This window comes from Acanthamoeba castellanii (genome assembly GCF_000313135.1).
Source record: "Acanthamoeba castellanii str. Neff unplaced genomic scaffold scf7180000084645, whole genome shotgun sequence".
Taxonomy (NCBI): Eukaryota; Discosea; order Longamoebia; family Acanthamoebidae; genus Acanthamoeba; species Acanthamoeba castellanii.
The window spans coordinates 632,565-652,096 of NW_004457313.1; the positions used below are offsets into that span (position 1 = coordinate 632,565).

At 61.7% G+C, this 19,532-nt stretch overlaps 7 protein-coding genes and 1 pseudogene across 7 annotated transcripts; 4 read left to right on the forward strand and 4 right to left on the reverse strand.

Annotated features, from left to right (window-relative positions):
• Positions 1–6,200, reverse strand: part of ACA1_093750 — an 8,974-nt pseudogene extending 2,774 nt beyond the window's left edge.
• Positions 6,201–6,552: 352 nt separating this feature from the next.
• ACA1_093760 (ADPdependent glucokinase) lies at positions 6,553–8,839 on the forward strand (the record flags this gene model as incomplete). The annotated part of the gene is made up of 8 exons (XM_004334794.1): positions 6,553–6,754; positions 6,860–6,974; positions 7,062–7,150; positions 7,236–7,307; positions 7,457–7,902; positions 8,024–8,242; positions 8,345–8,659; positions 8,816–8,839. The coding sequence occupies 8 exons, from the start codon at positions 6,553–6,555 to the stop codon at positions 8,837–8,839; spliced, it is 1,482 nt and encodes a 493-aa protein (XP_004334842.1).
• Positions 8,840–9,099: 260 nt separating this feature from the next.
• On the forward strand, positions 9,100–10,756 carry ACA1_093770 (uncharacterized protein; the record flags this gene model as incomplete). The annotated part of the gene is made up of 8 exons (XM_004334795.1): positions 9,100–9,247; positions 9,365–9,506; positions 9,621–9,668; positions 9,780–9,862; positions 10,000–10,165; positions 10,254–10,320; positions 10,439–10,542; positions 10,660–10,756. The coding sequence occupies 8 exons, from the start codon at positions 9,100–9,102 to the stop codon at positions 10,754–10,756; spliced, it is 855 nt and encodes a 284-aa protein (XP_004334843.1).
• ACA1_093780 (uncharacterized protein) lies at positions 10,742–11,551 on the reverse strand (the record flags this gene model as incomplete). Its single annotated transcript, XM_004334796.1, has 2 exons — positions 10,742–11,430; positions 11,479–11,551. 2 exons carry the CDS (start codon positions 11,549–11,551, stop codon positions 10,742–10,744), a joined length of 762 nt encoding a protein of 253 aa, XP_004334844.1.
• A 319-nt stretch (positions 11,552–11,870) lies between these two features.
• Positions 11,871–14,880, forward strand: ACA1_093790 (amidohydrolase; the record flags this gene model as incomplete). The annotated part of the gene is made up of 13 exons (XM_004334797.1): positions 11,871–11,937; positions 12,033–12,195; positions 12,307–12,448; positions 12,550–12,651; positions 12,737–12,910; positions 13,069–13,442; positions 13,541–13,612; positions 13,707–13,803; positions 14,080–14,151; positions 14,225–14,370; positions 14,455–14,536; positions 14,594–14,748; positions 14,874–14,880. 13 exons carry the CDS (start codon positions 11,871–11,873, stop codon positions 14,878–14,880), a joined length of 1,653 nt encoding a protein of 550 aa, XP_004334845.1.
• ACA1_093800 (PXMP2/4 family protein 3, putative) lies at positions 14,695–15,957 on the reverse strand (the record flags this gene model as incomplete). Its single annotated transcript, XM_004334798.1, has 5 exons — positions 14,695–14,757; positions 14,882–15,211; positions 15,353–15,504; positions 15,632–15,698; positions 15,904–15,957. 5 exons carry the CDS (start codon positions 15,955–15,957, stop codon positions 14,695–14,697), a joined length of 666 nt encoding a protein of 221 aa, XP_004334846.1.
• Positions 15,958–16,286: 329 nt separating this feature from the next.
• On the forward strand, positions 16,287–17,202 carry ACA1_093810 (Ras subfamily protein; the record flags this gene model as incomplete). Its single annotated transcript, XM_004334799.1, has 2 exons — positions 16,287–16,442; positions 16,624–17,202. The coding sequence occupies 2 exons, from the start codon at positions 16,287–16,289 to the stop codon at positions 17,200–17,202; spliced, it is 735 nt and encodes a 244-aa protein (XP_004334847.1).
• Positions 17,203–17,855: 653 nt separating this feature from the next.
• On the reverse strand, positions 17,856–19,316 carry ACA1_093820 (uncharacterized protein; the record flags this gene model as incomplete). The annotated part of the gene is made up of 1 exon (XM_004334800.1): positions 17,856–19,316. One exon carries the CDS (start codon positions 19,314–19,316, stop codon positions 17,856–17,858), a length of 1,461 nt encoding a protein of 486 aa, XP_004334848.1.
• Positions 19,317–19,532: the final 216 nt, after the last annotated feature.

A 19,532-nucleotide genomic window follows, 5' to 3' on the forward strand; every position in this document is an offset into this window, starting at 1 on the left:
CTCGCGCTCCACCCGCAGCTTCTCGCGTTCGCGCTGGCGCCGCTCGCGCTCCTTGTCGATCGCCTTCTCCCACTCCTTGTCCCGGTCCTTCCGCCCCTTCGCGCTCTCGCTGCCGCTCACATCGCCCCGCCACCGCCCGCCACCACCGCCACTGCTGTAGCCGTCGTTGCCTCCTCCGCCGGCGCCGCCGCTGCTGCCGAGGCCGTGTTGCATCGAGCCGCCGCTGGGCGGGCTCGCACTGAGGCCTCGCGACGACGACGAATGGAATTGCGACAATGACGATGTCGACGAGAACGACGATGATGAAGAGGGCGATGATGATGATGATGTTGATGGTGATGACGTGGAGCCACCGGTGAGGTTGCCGCGCTTGGAGTTGGCGCGCGGGGTGAAGAGGAGATTGCGGAGCGAGAAGCGCGACGGGTCGCCCTTCTGCTGCAGCCGCAGGACGCCGTCGCGCTCGCGCTCCTCGCGCTCCCGCTGGCGGAGCTCGGCCTTGAGGCGCTCCTCGCGCGCCCGCTCGCGCTCAATCCGCTCCGACTCAATCTCCTTCTCGCGCGCCCGCGCCTTCTCGCGCTCGCGCTGCTCCTTCTCCCGCTCGCGCGCCAGCCGCTCCTTCTCGCGCGCCTGGCGCTCCGCCTCCGCGCGCAGCTGGCGGCGGCTCCCGCTCTCCTCGACGTCGTCAGAGTTATCGTCGTCATCGTCATCATCGTCGTCGTCGACACGCTGACGGTGATGTTGGTGTTGATGTTGATGGTGGCGCCGGTAATGATGGTTGTCGCGGTCCTGGTTGTTGTCGATGTCGTCGTCTTCCTCGGAAAAGGAGTGGGAGTTGGAGGAGTTGGAGGAGAAGGGCGAGGAGGTGATCTGGTACGACACGCCGGCGAAGGAGAGGTCGAGCTTGGTGATGATCGAATTCTTCTCCGTGCGCGTGTTGATGCTGATGTTCTGCTGGCCCTCTGCACCATCAATTGTCACATTATAAACAGAACGTGTTAGCTCTCTGGCCACACGGCACACGGCACACGGACGACCGCACAACCGCACACACATGGATTCGAGCGTAGGTAGGTACCAAGGTTTGTGCGAGATCGCGACTTGATGGAGCCCTTGGCGAGACTGGATCCGCCCGAGGAGCTGTTCTTGACTCGAATCGTGTTGCTCCTCACCTGTCGCGTTTCACGTGGTTCGATTGTTAGTCGAAAAGAGAGGGAACGACCCAATAGATGGGACCACGAGAGCTGCGCACCTTGGAGCCGGGCGATGACGTGGCAGCCGAGGAATTGGATGACGCGGATGCTGATGATGCCGATGATGATGACGTGGCAGCGCCGCCGCCGCGGTCGATCTTGTCGGGTACGCCCTTGGAGGGGGACGACCAGCTCTTCCGCCGCTTGAGCTGCTTGCCCAGCTCCCCGCCGCCGCCGCCGCTGGCACCGGTGGTGTGCCCCCGCTGCCGTGACCCGCTGCCGCCGCTCGTCGTCGCATCGCTCTCGTCGCTCGCCCCGCCGCGCCTTAGGCCGCCGGCGATGACGATCGTGTTGGAAGCGCTCGGCTTGGCCGCCGTCGAGTTGCTGCGCTTGTGGGTCTTCTTCTTAGTGCTCGGCTTCGCCTTCGACGCCTTTGTTTCCGCCGACGCCGCCGGCGCCGCAGCCGCGCGAGGCGACCGCGATTTGGCCAGGCTGTTGGTGCCAGGGTGCACGGCGAGGCCGGGCTTCGAACTGGCTGACGCCATGACGGCGCGTCGTCCGCCGGTTTCTTCCACCATCTCATCGTCGTCGTCTTCGTCGTCGCTCGGCGAACTGTCGGTGGCGTACGCCTTCTCCTTCCGCTTGGCCTTTTCCTTCCTGGCCTTTTCCTTTTCCTTCTTCTTTTCCTTGCCGACCGGCTTCTTCGACTTCTTGTCACCGTTGCTGTTGCTGTTGTTGTTGTCCTTCTTGTTGTGGCCGTGGTGCACGTCTTGGTGCTGGCGCGGCTTCTTCTTGGACGAGTGGCTTCGCTGAGCTGGATCCAGTTCGAGCCTGGTCACCCGGTCCCAGTCGCGTTCAAAGTCATCGTCATCGTTTCCGCCCTCTTCGGAGTCGCCTCCGTCGTCGTCGGCGGGGGCCGGGTGGAGGTCATCCACGGCGCGCTCGTGGGGCGGATCACGCACCGGCGGCCTCTCGCTCGAGTACTCCCGGCTCGATGTCTGCGACGCGTCGAACTTGGCCGACGTCGTTCTTTCGCCGCTTTCGCTCTTTTTGTCGCTTTCGCTCTTTGGGTGGTCGACGACGACCGCCACGACCGCGGCGGCCTGGGCCGTGGGCTCCTCTTTGCTGTCGACAGCGACAACGACGGGCGTGAGCTCCGCAGGCTGACCATCGTTGTTTCGTGTCGACACCGGCGTGTCGGGTGACGTCAGCTGCTCGAGCGCCGGGGCAGTGGTCGGCTGTGCGAGCTTGGGGGCCACCGCCGCGGGGCTGGTGGTGGTGGCCGACTGATCGTCTTTCTTGGCCTGGGCCTGGGAGCGCTCGGCGATGAAGGAGAGCGGCACGGCGGGGTGCTGCACGCGCGGCAGGTTGCGCTCGGAGAGGAACAGGCGCCGACGCGCGGCCGCCGCCCCGATTGAGCCGCCACTCGACGCGGCGTTGGTTGATGACGACGACGATGGCGATGGCGGCGATGAGGTGTCACCTCCGCCGCTGCCCTCCATCGAGGACTTGAGCTCGAACCTGCGTGCCCCCAAAGAATGCGCACAATGTTCAGGAATCTGCATAGCTTCACATGTCAAGGAATGTGAGGAGGAATGTGGTACCGTGCGCGGAGCTGGGTGATGTGGCCCTTGGGGATGCCCAGCTTCTCGCTCGGCAGCGCGCCGGGCGATTTTGGCGTCTCTGTCGTCCCAGCCGCCGCCGCGGCCTTTTCGGCCTGGGCACGCTGGCGGTGCTGCTGGATCTCCTGGATCTGCTGCGGGTTGAGCGTCACGGTCTGCGCCTTGCGGGCGTCTGTGGCGGCCGCGGCCCCGGCGGAGATCGTAGCGAACTCGCCGCTGCGCTGACCGCTCTTGGCTCGCAGAACCTGCGCGCGGCCGAGCGTGCCCAGAATCTCCCGACGGCTCTTGGCCTTGTCGGGCTGCGGCGAGGTGCTGACGTCAGCAAGGCCGCCTTCGCCGGTGGTCTCGCTCTCGCTCTCTGTCGCCGACACCGCCGCAAATGTCGACGAGCCTTGGCCGTCGCCACGGGGCGTCGGCGTCGGTGTCGACACCGGCGTGAACGACTGCGACGACACCGGCGTGAACGACTGCGACGACGATGGCGTCAGTGCTGACGTGGCGTCGACACCGGTGCCGTGGCCGAGTGGTTGCTGTACCCGCGAAGCCGCCGAAGCCGCCGTTGCCTCCTCGTCCGGCTGCGGAGTCGCCATGGTTGCGGACACGCATGTATCACTGTCGACACTTGCGCCAGCCGGCTCCGGTTGGGTCGTGGTCTTGTCCGCGCTGGCACCGGCGCCATCGTCGTTTTCGGTTTCGTTCTTTTCGACAGCGCTGCCGCCTTCGCGTTCGGCCTTGGCGCGCTCCTCGAGCCCCCAGGCGATCTTGGTGCGTGGACCCATGGGAATGCCGAGCTCCTTGAACTGTTCGACCTTCATCAGACGCAGCGCGAGCCAGTCCACCTCCTCCCGGACGAACGCCTCGATGTACTTCTCGAGGCCCAGCGATCGCAGGAACGCGCTCACCTGCGCGTCGCCCTCCTTCGCCCCCTGCCTGGGCGAGCGCGGGGTGTCGTCGTCGGCGCCGTCGGGCCGCACGATTCGGTCCTTGGCCCGCACGCGCTTCTCGCTGCCGCTGTCCTCCCCGCGCCCGCTGCTGCTGCACTCGCGTTCGCTCTTCTCGCTCTCCTCGCTCTGCGACCGCCCGCTGCTCAGCCCCCGCCGTCGCTTTTCGTTCTTTCCGCCGCTCTTCTTTTTCGGCGTCGTCGTCAGCTCCTTGCTGCTGCTGCTGCTCTCGGCGATCTGCTTCTTGAGGGCCTTCTTCTCGCTGCGGCTGATCTTGTTCTTGTCTTTGGGCCGGCGGCCCTTGCTGCTGCCTTCGGACCGTGAGTCGTCGTCGCTGGTGGTCGCCGTCATCGGCCGCCGCGCCTCTTCGCCTTCGCTCTCGGCTCGCCGGTTGGAGGCGCCGGGCGAGGAGAGCGAAGACGGGTCGGCCTCCCCGTCGGAGCGCGTGCGGGGGGTTGTCGCTTTAGTTGTTTCCTCTTCGCTCTTCGCTTTTTTCTTGGCGACCTTGACCTTGCGCGCTGGGCCGCTCTTCGAGGCCGTGAGCGCCGAGGCCGACGACTTGGAGAGGAGGCCGTACATGGGCGACGCCAGGGCCGACCGAGGCGACAGCATGGACGACGACGAGCTAGACGACGAGGAGGCCGACGACAACGACGGGCTGCCGCCCGGCGCACGCCGAATGGCGGAGGGCGAGATCGTGGCGGCGGGAGGGATGTTCTCGAGCGTCATCGATCGCTCGCGGCGCATCGTCTCCACGGTCTCCTGCGACGCACGCGCGGCCGTCAGCTCGTCGTCGCTCTTCACCATCACCTTCGCCTGTCCCATAGCCGAGTGGTTAGCTTCATTCGTGCACACGACACACGACACGCACGACACACAACACGACACACCTTGCGAGTGACAGGTCGAGCGGTGGAGTCGTCCTGGGACGGGCTGGCGTTGGCCTTGTCGCGAGCCTTGATGATGGCCTCGCGCGAGTAGATCATCGACGACGATTTCTTCACCTTCTTCTTCGTTTCCTGCTTCTCCTTCTTCTTCTGCCGCTTCTTCGGGTCGGCCTCGTCGTCGCCGCCGCCCGGTGCCTGCGGCGACGTTGACGCCGACGCAAAGTACTTCTCCTTCACCGCGCGCACGTCGAGCTTGACCCCGCCGCTCTTGGCCATCTTGCCCGCGAGGCCGCCAGCGTCGCTTGGCTTGCCCCCGCTTCGCTCTTTGGATGACGCGAAGGAGACGCCCGATGATGAAGATGAAGCGGCGGCGGCGTAGCTCGACACGGGACGCGCCTTGCGGCCCAGTGACGGCGACGTGGTCGCGCTGGCCTTGGGTGGCGAGGACGACGCGGAAGCGTTGTTGGCGGCCATCATCAGCTTCCGCTTCGCTTTCTCTCTTTCGTCGGGCTTGGGCTCGCCGCCGCCGCCGCCAAAGAACGCGAGGCTCCGCTTGGCGCCGCCTTCGCTCTTTCCCTCCTTGTCCTTCTTCGCTTTCTCTTTCTCTTTCGCGTTCTCGGCGCCGCTTCCTTCGGCGGCGGCAGCCTCCTTCGCTCTTTGGGCGCGGCGTCGCTTTCGTTCTTCGCGTCGCTTGGTGAGCGGCGAGGCCGAGATGACCAGCAGCGTCTGGCCGCCCTTTGTGCTCTCCTCCCGCAGCAGCCGCCGGAACGAGCCCGAGAATTTTTTGCTCGTTCCGTCCGCGCCCGCCGCGAAGCCCTGGCGCGCCCAGTCGCTGCTCCCGCTACGCGCCATCGCATCCGCACCACCGACGTCGCCACCTTCGACCGTCAATCCGGCCGCCTTGCGCAGGGCGCGAAGCGAGATGGCCCGCTCCCTGAGCTCCCGCTCTTCCATCTCCTCCAGCTCCCACCCGCTCGACGACGACGAGTCGTCGTAGCTGTCCTCGGCGCTGTCGTCGTAGTCCTCCTCCCCTCTGCCTCGACCACCCGCTGCAGCCGTCGCTGCGGCCGCGGCCGAGCCTTCCTCGCTCTGGCTCTCGCCTCCCCCCTCCCCTCGCGGCCTTCGTTCTTTGGCTTCGTTTCGCTTTCGTTCTTTGGCTTCGCGTTCTCGTCGCTTTCGCTTTCGTCGGCGTATCTCCTTGCGGCGTCGGTGTCGCTGCCAGCGCTCGCGCTGGTCCCGCTCGTTTTCATCTTCGATCCAACTGCGATCGATGTTGCGCCCGTACTCGTCCGACGAGGAGGTGGACGACGAAGACGAGGTCGTGGAGGGGGTGAGGAGGGGGTAGTCTCCGCTCCCGAAGATGATACGGCTGCCGCCCCCTTCATCTTCGTCTTCATCGACGGAGAGGTAGAGGCAGTCCTTCCGCTCCCTCCACACCTCGCCCGTGCTCACATCGCCGAAATAATAAAAGAATTCGTCTTCATCTTTGGCGTTGCCGGCGGAGGATGAGAAGAGGCCCGTGAACGACGTCGGCCTGCTCCCGCCGGGCGCACCCAACATTTGTTTAAAAAATTGATTCTACTTCGTTCGCCCTCGCTCTATTTTTTGCTTCTCGTCTGTCGAAATTGCTTCCTGCCTCCTCTTCTTCTCTCTTCTTCCTTTATGTCCTATGTGTCTATTTGTCAAGAGTTTCTCTTCTCTTCCCTGTATCTTGTGCTGCGTTCCCGAACACAACCACGGTTGTTGCCCAACGGCTACGTGTGCCACAAAGCACACAATAACCAGGATACCGTGATCGTACTGTGTCGACGGAAACAAACCTTCTGTGTTCTTTTGCGCTTTTTTTTTCTTGCCTTTAAATCAGGGAAAAGGGAAAAGAAATAGTGTGTGGGAGTTCTGTTCGACCAAGAAGATGGTGGCGGTCATTGTCAAGGTGGCTGGACTTGTGGCGCTGGTGGCCGTGCTGCTACACTCCTACTATGGTGATCGTGTCGCCTTTCTCCCCTCCTCCAGCCAGAAGGGAACGATTGACGGCCCCTTTGGGCGTGAAGCGGCCCTCCTTGGCGCACTCCAGAAGGCTCTCCGTACACGACACCCTCTGCCCCTCTTCATAGGTGCCCCAGCCCACCTCCTTATCTTACGAATTCTCGAATGGTGTCATCTCTACAGAAATCATCTTTCTCATTTTCTCCTGCGTACGTGGGCCGATTCGACATCAGGTCTTGGCTACAACACGAATCTGGACCTGGTCGTCGATGCGCTGGAGGTGGTACAGGCTCTTGGAGTCCAACCGCCGCAGGGACCCACCGAGCACCCGGTCATCTCCTCTGCCACGTACGTCGTCCACGCCCGCGCCCACTCCCGCTCCCGCTCCACCCACCACTCAAGGCCGCGTGGCTCATCGCCTCCACAATCGCGCAGTGACCTGCAGGAGACGTTCGGCCACTACTTCAAGCAGGGAAGCGCCGCCGAGCGCTACGTGGCCGATGTGCCCCTGTTCGAGCGGCTGGGTACACGCGACACACGACACAACGCACAAGACATACACGCTCACTTACGTGGTGTCATCGCCTACACACACAGTGGCCGCCGCAGACGCCCAGGCATCAGCCGTCTATTCGACTGGTGGCAACGCCGCGCTCATGGCCAACCGCCTCGCGGAGCTCGGTATACATGCATACTACACCTCGCGACTGGCCTCAGCCGGCACCTGACCACGTGCGTGTGTGCGTGTGTGCGTGTGTGCGTGTGTGCGTGTGTGCGTGTGTGCGTGTGTGCGTGTGTGCGTGTGTGCGTGTGTGCGGTCGGGCTGTTAGGAAGCGAGGTTTTCCTGGGAGGGCCGATCGGGCCGCGGCTGGCGGAGCTGCTACACCCGAACATCCAGCACATGGGCGGCGAGGGCACCAAGGACGAGGTGCACCTCATCCTCGAGTACCCGCGCGGCGCGCAGTGGGGCCACCTGACCGCGCCCCGGGCCAACCGCTTCATCGCCGTCCACGACGAGACCAACTCGCAGCTGCTGGCGCTCGAGGAGTTCCACGCCGCGATGGAGCCGTTCGAGCCCGACCTGATCATCCTGGCGGGCCTGCACCTGCTCGAGGGCCAGCCGGACCAGGTCAGGCGCGAGCGCGTGGGCGCGGTCAGGCGCGCGGTGGAGGAGACCGACCCCGAGGTGGACGTCCACTTCGAGCTGGCCTCCATCTCCGACGAGGACCTGCTCCTGCTCGTCACCACCCAACTGATCAGCCATGTCGACTCACTGGTATTCATGACTTCTCCCATTCCTCTCTTGCGAGTACTCATTCCTTGTGTCGTATGTCGTTGGTCGTGTCGTGTCGTGTCGTGTCGTTGGTCGTGTCGTGTCGTGTCGTGTCGTGTTCTAGGGCCTCAACGAGCAAGAGCTGGGCGCGCTGGTGCAGGCCCTGGGGAAAATGGACTCGTGCAACTCCGAGTGCAAGGTGCGCGTGGCCGAGCTGGAGCTGAGCGCGTTCACCAGCCCGACCGTCCACACGGTGACCGATGCCCTCAAGCTTGTCTTCCAAGTGCTGGACCACAAGGATCCTCAGCAGCGGCTCCTCACTCGCATCCACTTCCACTACCTCGTACGCGCCACCGCACACGCACACGCACAAGCACCACCGCACACGCACACGCACACACACGAAACACACGTAGCTGACGTTGAAGCTGTTTGGTGGGCGCAGAGCTTCCATGTCGTGGCCGAACGACGGACGACGCCGACAGCCAGCGCGAGGTGGCGGAGATGGGGATCGGGCGCCATGTCGGTGGTGGGCGGGAGCCTGGGCGCCACGGCGCGTGCCTGCGGGGACGGCCGGTGGGACGTGTCGACGGCCGACGTCGAGGTGCGGCTGCAGCGGGAGACCCTGCCCCAGGCGCACCACGACGAGCGGCGGACCGACGTCCATATCGACCCCGTGGAGCCCGTCACCATGTGGGAAGAGGGCGACGCCGTCTACTACCTCGCGCCCGTGCTCGTGTGCAAGCGACCCACACGCACCGTACGCATTCCCTCTTTGCACGTCGTGTCATGTCAGTGTGTGTGTATGTGTGTCGTGTCGTGTATCGTGTGTCGTGTGTGTCGTCGCTGCGGCTCGCTGACGTCGGGTGCGGCTGGGCGTGACAGGTCGGGTTGGGTGATGTCATTTCGTCGACAGGGCTGGTGTACGCCCTTCAGATGAACGCGACTGCCCGGCCAAGCCCTCCGCCTGCGTTGAGACCCACGCCGCTGTCGTTCTGACACCAACCCACAAAAGAGAGCCTTTGCAGTGTTGTCTGCAAAACACGAACGGTCACAACGACCAGAGAGGAACAACGAAATAAATTGGTATCTCTCAAAATTCTTGATTTGCGTTGCGTGAAGCGCGGCAGAAAGCGGGTTGGACGTAAAAAATAAAAGATGAAAAAGAACACAAAAGTACAAATAAAGAATACAAGCGGCATGGAACAGGAGGAGAGCAAGGGGGGTGCAGCGAGGAGCGAGAGAGCCGCATGCGCCCACTTCAGCCACACCCTGCAGACCGAGGCCTACACCGAGCAGCTGGCGCGGTGGCCCAAGTTGGGGCAATTCATCCTCGCCCAGTACACCGGTACCTTACCCCCCCCCCCAGTTCACCTCGTCGTGTCGTGCGGGGGGGAGCACGCCAGTTCCAGTCTTACGCGTGTGTCGTTGTGTCGTGTCGTGTGTGTCGTGTGTGCCGTGGCAGATGAGGCCATTCTTGTGTATCAAGCGTTCAAGCCCGAGATCGGGAAGTACGCAGTGGAGCACCAGCGGTTCACCGGCTGTCCGGGCTACTCCTCGACGCGGATGACCTGGATCAAGCCCAACTTCCTCTGGATGATGTTCCGGTGCCCCATGCCCCGTACCCCTGCGACACGCGCGCGTCACTCGTTGGGTGAGGGAGTGAGTTGGGGTGTGGATGACGTGTGCTGAGTGGTGCGTGTGCGATCGGTGGCGAACAGAAACGGGTGGGGCCGCAAGAGTAATCAAGAGGTGACGCTGGGTATCTGGTACGTGCATCAATCAAGCGATGAGGCTGCTGGTTGCTGTTGTAGTGGTGGCTGTTGAGGTTGTGGTTTAGATAGCTCATCATCCCATTTCACACACATTGGGGCCAACAGGCTGAAGAGATCCGCGTTCGATCGCTACATTTTGCTCTCGTCAACGAAAGGTGGTGGAACAGTACGCCTGCAGTGGGACCCGGGTACCGCCTGGCTTCCCCTTTATTTATTTATTGAAATTAGGAAATTCGTTATTAATCTCGTTATTTAATAATGAATATTAAGGCAGTAGGTGCTGAGGATGGCGACCTATCCATGACTAACGACGTTTGATTTGCAGACCACGACCCCAGCGGCGCACCGGTGACGAGCAGACGCGCGATTCAGCTCGGGCTGAAGAATGTGGAGTCCTACGCGAACGGCGAGGACATCCTGCGTATCGACGACCTCTCTCCGTTCGTGGCTGAGTGCGCCCGCAACGACCCCGCGCGACTCGTGACACCCAAGTACGCATATCCCTCCTTGCGTGTGCGGTGGTGCGTGTGCGTGTGCGTGTGCGGTGGTGAACTCCGTCTCAAGTAGAGCCATTGACAGGGAGATGATCTATGAGCCGAATGACCCGGCCCTGGGTGCGATTCTTCGCCTCTCCAGCGAAAGTGAGGTACGTACGGCACAGCACGACATTCACTCCAGGCGCACACCTCCGAGTGAATGGACGGAAATGTGTGGCTTCGGAACTCAAGTGTGAGCTGCATGATGATCATGCACGATGCACACAGGAGCCGTTACGATTGACACTCTGCAGCAAAGGGCGGCGCAAGATGGTACTGCTCCACCCGCGCACCATGGACCAGCTCTATGCCACCATCAAGCAGAAGTTTAGGTCCGAACCACGCTTGTATTTTAACTCACTGGTTTTATTATTTTAATTTGTTGCTGCTGACCGATAACTTCATGTTCTTTGTGTCCGATAACTGGGTGATCGCTGTGCGGATTGCAGGACGAAGGCACTGAGCGTCACAGACTCGACGGGCCGAACCGTAACGCAAAAAGAACTGCAGGGCCTGAGCCAAGACGCAGTCTTACACTTTGCCTGACCGCTCGGCGACTCGGTGCAGGCCGTGCCGGACTTTGCCGAGCGCAATCCGGGGTTCGTGTGCGACGTGTTGCGCGTGGACGGCGGGCACTTCGGCGAGGTGCCGCGGTTGGACTTGGTCAACATGCGCGCGCTGGCCGGGCCGCACAGCATTCTGCTGATGGACGACCTGCGGTGTGGGCTCGGCCACTGCCAGGCGACGCAGAGGGCGTGGGACGAGCTCAAGGCCGTGAAGCCCGATGTCGAAGGACTGGAGGCGCAGGCCGGGCTGGCTGGTGAGCCACACGGTGGCCGAGTGGCCCGCGTTGAACCCGATTTCGCACACGGTGCGCACGAAGGGCAGCCGCCCGACGGCGGCGTAGTAGTGGGCCTGCTCGGCTTCCATGTGGCCTTCGAGCCCCTGGCCCCAGAGCAGCGCGTCGAGCTTGGCCCACTCGGCCGGCCACGCCGGTGCGGCATTGGCCTGTGCCGCCATCCACGCCAGGAACTGGGTCTGGGAGAACGTGTCGCCGGCCGCCTGGTCGTGGTTGTCGGATGTCCCCGGTTCGTCTACGGCGCCGTCGCCGGCGTCGACGTCGGAGGTTGGGCCAAAGAGGGCGGAGGGGGCGTGGTGGTAGAGGGCGTAGAGGGCGAAGGTGAGGGCCAGGGCGACCAACCACCCGGCCCATTGCGGCACTGCGATGGAGGAATTGCGGGACGCACTGGGGTGGTGGCTACGAGTACTACTACTTGTCGGTAGCACGCTTCGAAGTGTGAAGAAGTGAAAGAGTTGGTTGTGCCGCGGAGTGTGGTCCATGGCCTGTGGGGGAGAGCCTCAAGAAGAAGAGGAGTTGTGCACTGGGAGATCTCGCGTACGATAAGGTGCTTGTAAAGAGGATGGGCTAAGAAATGGGGAATAAAGATGACTTGTTGATGATGATCGAGAATCGCTCCTAACTCTCCGTTCTGTCGTCTCTCCCTTCTCTAAGCTCGTTCCCCCAGGCGCCTCTCCTTCCATACCTCGGCCGCCTCCTGGTCCGACATGCTTTGCATTCCATTGGCTTTCTTTTGCGCAGAAGAAATCAAAGAAGAAAAAACAAGAAATGGGTCGGGGCAATTAACTCTGAGCGGCGAAGATGGAGGGAAGTAATGCTCGAAGCTTCGTGGTGAAGAACGTGTTTGTGCCTCGCGCCCTGCTACAGGGTACCCTTTGCAACCCGCCGCCAACATCATCATCATCATCATCATGATCAATGATTTGAGGCATTGTGTTTTGTGTTGTTGGTTGTGTTGTGCAGAGGAGTGGCAGGAGCGAGGCAACACGGAGTGCGTGCGTCGGGACGTGCACTTTGAAGAGGGCGGCGCCATCGTGGCCGTCGACGAACCGTCGGACCTCAGCGCCACCACCGGCGACTCCGCCCTCACCGTCATCGACGGCACCAACAAGCTCCTCCTTCCCGGGTACCCCCTATCGTGGCGCGTGGCGTGCGCCATGCGGCGTGTGTGCGTGTGTCGTGTGTGTCGTGTGTGCGTGTGCGTGTGCGTGTGTGTCGTGCTCACGCGTGAGTCCAGGTTTCTGAATGGGCACACGCACTCGGGCGAGATGTACAACCGGGGCTCGATCCCGCCGCTGCCGCTCGAGCTGTGGCTGGGCTACCTCTACGACTACGGCCCGCAGGACCCCAACCACTACTACCTCGCCGCCCTCCTCACCGTACACACCGCACTCCCTTCCACCCAGCACCTCCTCTCACGCGATCTCACTCGTCCCGTGTCGTGCGCCGTGCGTGCCGTGTGCCGTGTGCGGTTTGATAGGCGGTGGAGGGACTGATGACGGGCGTGACTTGCGTGCTGGACATGCCGTCGGTCTTGGGCGTCCCGGGCAAGGAGTTCGAGTGCCTCGAGGCCATCTGCCGGGTACGCGGACCGCGCTACAGAGGCGGCCACCACCGCCCGGGCGCTACAAGCTGACGTGGCATGACGTGGTGTGACGTGGCATCAGGCCTACAGGGACGTGGGCGTGCGCGCCTTCGTGTGCCCGCTGTTGGGCGACCTCCCGTTCGATGCGACGGTGGCGCACGGCTGCGGCCACGGGTGCAGCCCCTACGCCGGAACCGACAAGCACGACCCGCACAAGACCGACTTCATCATGGCCTTCATGGAGCAAGCCGTCGAGGTGCGCACAGACCATCATCATTTCCCGTGCCTGTGTGTCGCTTACATGTTCCGCACGACACGACACGACACGACACGACACGACACGACACGACACGACACGACACGACACGACACGCACCGCACATGACACACGACACGCACATGACACGAGCGCAGAAACTGCACCGCCCGGAGGAGGGGATCGAGATCGGGGTGGGTCCGTCGGGCGTGCAGACGTGCAGCGACGAACTGTACACCCGCTGCCGAGAGCTGAGCGAGAAGCACGGCCTCGTGCGACACACCCACCTCCTCGAGACCGTCAACCAGAAGAAGGTGCGGCCCCTCTTCTACGGTGACAATGAACACAATGACGACGATGACGATGACGACGATGATGATGCTGGTTGCGATGATGGTGATACTGATGCCTGCCTTGATGGCGTGCAGTTGGCGTACGAGAAGTACGGATGCAGCGCGGTGGATCATCTGAAGAAGCTGGGGTTCTTCAACGAGAAGACCACCTGCGCTCACTCTATCTGGCTCGACGACAAGTACTTGTCCGACACAACACACACGACACACGCACGACACGCACGACATGCATGACACACAAGACGCGCGCTGACGAAATGCAATTGGCGGAGCACAGCGATATCGAGCAGCTGCAGACGACCGGCGCGACGCCCGTCCACAATCCGCTCTCCAACCTCCGTCTGGGCAGGTGCGTGCGCGCCCATTTTGTTCCGCTTCCCGCCCACCGCCCACCCTCGCCCATCGCTTTGCTCAACCCTTTTGCTCGCGCGACACTTGCACAGCGGCATCGCGCCCGTGTTGAAGTACCTGGACGCCCGGATCAACGTCTGCTTCGGGTGCGACGGCGCAGCCTCCAACGACTCACAGGACATGCTCGAGGTGCGCGGAACACGACACGACCAACGACACGACACGACACGACCAACGACACGACCAACGACACGACCAACGACACGACCAACGACACAACACGACCAACGACACGACCAACGACACGACCAACGACACGACCAACGACACGACCAACGACACGACCAACGACACGACACGACCAACGACACGACCAACGACACGACCAACGACACGACCAACGACACGACCAACGACACGACACACACGACCTCCGTTGCTGATCGCTGCATGTTTCGGGGACAGGCGATCAAGATGGGCTCCATCCTGCACAACATCACCGACTTTGACTACAACCGCTGGATCACGCCCGATCAGGTCTGACCGCATTCTCCATATTCTATGTCGTGGAGCGGTTGGTTGGCTGACGATGATCTGGAATGTGAGGCAGGCATTCCGCATGGCCGCGATGGGCGGCGCGCGGGCGGTCGGGCTGCAGGACCAGACGGGCCTCGTACAGGTGGGACGGTCGGCCGACCTCGTCCTCTACGACCTCGCCAGCTCCCTCTCCATCCTGCCCCGCACCGACATCCTCGGGTATTCCCGCGCGCTTGGCATTCCTGGCTTTATTCCTCTGTTTTAATGTGCACACGCACCACCGCACACGCACACACGCCGCAGTCTGCTTCTGCTGGGCCGCCCCAATAACCTGGTCACCGACGTGTGGGTGCGCGGTCGGCGCGTCTTCAAGGAGGGCAAAGTGGTACGTACCCGCCACGACACACAACACAACACGCGCTTACTAAAACGCGCACTCAAGGCGGGCGTGGATGAGGAGAAGCTCAAGAGGGACCTGTTCGCCACCTCCGAGTGGACCACCATGCCGCGCGCCTCGGCCACCCGCTCGTCGGTCGAGCAGCGCTACCGCCAGGTGATCGTCGACAAGCAGCCGCCCAGCAGCTCCAACCACTCCACGTCCAACGCCTGATTACTAATAAAGTAATTAATAAGGCCTTTATTCGCGCGTGTGCGTGTGTCGTGTGCCGTGCGTGTCGTGTGCCGTGCGTGTCGTGTCGTGTTTGTCGGGTGACCGTCATCAGCCCATGACGATGAGGGAGCGGTAGATGTTCCAGATGAAGGAGACGACGTTGCCGAAGAGGATCTGCATGTGCTCGGGCACGTATCGGAACATGATGAAGTTGACGAGGGGCCACATCTTCCAGGCGCTGGTCTGGGTGAGCCAGTAGGTCTTGCGCATGTCCTCCCGCATCTCGCGCCAGCTCTTGCGGTCGAGCACGCCCATGAAGACGTAGAAGAACAACGTCATCACCGGATCGAGCACCAGCTGGTCCAGGCCCAGCTTGATCAGCACCGTGGACAGCGGCTCCTTCTCCTTTCCCTCCTCCCCGTCCTTTTTCTTCTGCACTTCGCTCTTCCGCTGTCGCACGACACGCACCACCGCACACGCACACGCACACGCACACGCACACGCACACGCACACGCACACGCACACGCACACGCACACGCACACGATGAGAGTTTGCAAGGATGGAGGAGGTGGAGGAGGAGAGGTGGTACCTTGGCGGGGAAGGAGGTGCGGAGGAGGAAGGAGACGAACTGGGTGATGGGCAGCGAGTCGAGGAACTGGTACCAGTGGTCGTACAGGGGCGTCACGGCCACGCTGTAGGCCACGAACTTCCAGATACGCACGTGGTCCACCCCCTTGACCCCTGCGCTCACGCGACACACACACCAACACCAACGCGACACACCACGACGAGCACCGACCCGACGCGTGAGTCGGTGGAGCGCGCAACCGGCTCGTGTGGGGCAAGTGGTCGTGTGTCGAGTGGGTACCGGTCTTCTCGAACACGGCCTGCGCCACAAAGTCGCTGAAGTACTGAATGGCGCCCGACGTCACCACCTGTTCCGGGCAGAGCCGTTTAGATGTTAAAAATTATATGATTTAAAATTATACGATATTCGTTTATTTGTTACGATGGAATAATATATGATAAAAAAATAAAATAAAATAAAATAATGGAAATAGAAAATATTAGGGGCGGTGCCTTGGTGAGGAAGGGCTTCTCCTCGAGGAGGCGGAGGTAGCCGGTCCACAGCTGCCCCACCGACGCCGTCAGGGCCGACGACGTAGAACCAGAAGGAGACGGTGACGACGACATGCTGCTGTTCGGTCGGATCCGGAAGATGGGAGAGAACAAAGATTAGCCGGAGAAGAAAAAACGAATATTAAAATTAATGAATATGAAAATTGCTGACGTCAGGCATGTCGTAGTCGACACTTTCGGTTGTCGGCAGTTTCGAGTTCTTGGATTTGGAATCAAAGATCAGAAGTGGCAGGAGATTGCACCAGAAGAAGCAGCGGCAGAAGAAATGGGTCGCGTACGTGGCAGAAGAAATGGGTCGCGTACGTGGCAGAAGATTCATTCAGAATAGATTCCCCGAGTAAGAAGGGTGGCAGAAGAACATAATCACAAAGAACAGAACTGAGATGACGGACAAGCGACCCCTTCTTGGTGCGGAGAAGCAATACCACTACAAGGTGGTGATAGTGGGCGATTCATTCACGGGCAAGTCATCTCTACTATCGCGCCTCTCTGACAAGGAATTCGAACGAGCCTATGCCCCCACCATCGGCGTCGATTACGTACGTTTGCCTGCCCCACCACACTCCCAGATGATCCGAGGATTAAAAACAACGAAATATCATCCTTGCACTGAGTTTGCATGCTGAGAAATAGGGCTTTATATGAGGATCATCTCTTGCTACACTCCTTCTGTTCATTATCAACCACTCCCCACATCTCACACTTGTTTCATCTTTACAGAAAGTGCATCAGCTGCGAAACGTGCAGGGCAAGAACGTCAGGCTCTCCCTGTGGGATAATGCGGGCGACAGAAAGTTTAATTCAATCGTGACCAACTACTTCCGCGGCGCTGAGGGCGTTCTACTCGTGTACGACGTCACCAACCCGGCCTCCTTCGCCAATCTCAAGACGTGGCTCGCCGAGATCGACAGCAAGATCGTGCCCGGCTCCGCTACGGTGTGCGTAGTTGGCAACAAGATCGATGCGCCGAGGCGGGCCGTGAGCCGCGACGACGCCCGAAGCTGGGCCTTCGAGCGTGGCTTCCAGTACATGGAGTGCTCGGCCCTGAACGGAACGAACGTGGAGGAGTGCTTCGTCTCGGTGGCGACCACCTTGCTCAACCACGCGCTCGAGCGCGAGGAGGCCGAGGAAGAGGAGAAGCTGCGGCGGGCGGCCGCACAGAGGAAGTCCACCACATTCGCCGCCTTCTTCCAACGACAGCGAGAACATGCGGGCGAGGAGGCCGTGGGCGCGGTGGACGGCTCGACGGGCCGTTGTGGCCTGAGCAGCTACTTTTGCTTCCTGCCTCGGTGGCACTGAGCAAGCCAAGCCCTCCACACTCTCCACCTCTTTCCCCGACTGATGTACATACCACTCAACACAACACACACCAAACAATGAAAGCGATAACCATCGATTACTGTGTCTCTCCGCGTAAAATGAAAGAGAGGTGGTTGGTGGTTTGGCGTTGCTCAAGTTGAACAACGTCCATAAACAAACACCAGGAGGAAGAAGAAGAACGTCCATGGGGTTGTGCATCACTAGGATGAAGCGCATGTGCTGCTGTTGCTGCCAACAGGGAGCTTCCAGTCCAAGGTGTGATGCTGCTCTTGCCCCCCCCCCAAAGCCAAGGAGGACCTTCGTGGCACTAATGCACGGCCCCACTTACTAGGGCGGAGTCATAGCAGCCAAGGCAAAGCAGCGAGAAAAGACGCGCACTGCCGACGCCAGCAAGACCTCCGCGCCTGCCTGACGCGACACACACCGTTCGTCTCCCGCACCACCAAACTCGTTCGTGCACGCAAGGGGCTGGATGTAATGTTTGTATTTACACAGAGACTACACCACAGGAGAACGCTGTACAACAGAGACAATAGAGAGAGAGGGGAGTACACTGTACACACTCGAGATGGGCCATCACACGCCAATTTACAGATTACAGGGGAATTGGACCCAGCGGGTTCGACGCCGATCTAGAGTGACTGGGACTGGGACTGGGACTGGGAGAGGCTGGTGTTGTTGAGGCCGTTGGTGCTGTTGTTGAGGTTGTCGTAGGGCCACGAGGCGAAGATCTCGTTGTAGAGCTTGTTGGTGTCGATGTCCGACTGCGAGAACTGTCCGCTCTTCCTCTCGCCCTCGTCCGCCGCTCCTCCTTGCTGCTGTTGCTGCGCTGGCATTCCTCCTTGAAGAGACGGTGGTTGGAGCTGGATCATCTGGCCCAACGGCATGGGCATGCCCTCGTAGCCGGTGAGGTAGGGCAGCGACGGCAGGCGAGGGGTCGAGGCCGAGCCGAACGAGCCCGCGCCCGGCGCCGGCAGACCCAGGTCGACCACCTGATCGGCGAGCTCCGATGACGACGACGACGACGGCTCGGGCTTGATGTGGCGCATCGACGAGGGCAGCGGGAGTGGCGTGGCGTCGTACGACGCAGAAGAAGGCAGGCCGCCGTTGGTGGTGGCCAGGCCGAAGCTGCCCATCATGCCCGCGGCGGCGAGGTGGCCCAGCAGGTCGTTCATCGTCTCGCGGTCGGGGCACCCGCGCACCGTGCGGCGCACTGTCTCCGTACGCTGCTCGCGCGGCAGGGCGCCAAACGAGCGGACCAACGTTGCGAAGCTCTCCTCGAACGATGGTGCCGATCCCTCCGCCGCGTTGTTGTTGTGCGTGCCCTCGCTCTTGGCGGCGGCGGCGCCAAAGTCCTTCGCGAAGTCTCGCTTCTGCCGCTTGGCCGCCGGCTCGCCTGGTACGCCCTCTCCGCTAAAGGTCCTCTGCTGCTGCTGGGGCTGCGGCTGCATGCCTCCTCCTCCTCCGTCGGCGGCGGCCAGGCGCTGAAGGATGGAGAGGAGCAGCTGGTGGTGGGTCTCCGACTGGGCCTCGATGCGCTGCAGGTACTGGACGACCTCCTCGGTGAGCGGGCGGCGGGAGGCGGCGGAGGAGGCGGCGCCGCTGGAGGTGGCCTGGCGCGGCTTGGCCTTGCCCTTGAGCTGGAGCTCCTTGCTCACGACGCGGATGGGCTGGGAGACGGCTACGAGGCCGAGATCGGCGTTGGCGATCTTGATGAGGAAGAGGCTGTGCTCGTGCTGGGAGGAGAGGACGTGTAGCACTACGACGAGCGTGAGGCGGTCGCCGGCATCGTTGACGCTGTACTCGAGCACCTCGAGCGGGCGCGTCTTGACGAAGCTCACCTGGCGCTCCTCGACGCCTCGACCGCCGTCGGCGTAGTCGTACAGCAGCACCGCAGTGATCACGAATCGATTGAAGTTGATGATGCTACGGTCGAAATTACCGACCAGGGCCAGCTCAAGCTTGAAGGGTGAGCCCTTGATGCACGAATGCACCACCTTGGTCTGCCCATTCACGAATGACACGTCGTGCGTGACAGACTCCTGCTTCACTATTTGAAGTCGCACGTCGAGGGGTGGTCGTGCGGCCGCCATCTCGGTGAAATTGGATGTAGAATCTTTCTTATCAGCCAGGTCTTCTTGCACTTACGTCTATCTCGCTACTTGAATCTCTCACCTTCGCTCGCCAATTTGAATTGTGATTTCCGTCGCCGCAACTCGCTTTTGTTGCGTTCTGCCGGACGAGGTTTGGCGGGAAATGGAATTTCGCATGTTTGCACAATTCCCGCCAATTTTCTAGTGGCTGCCGCA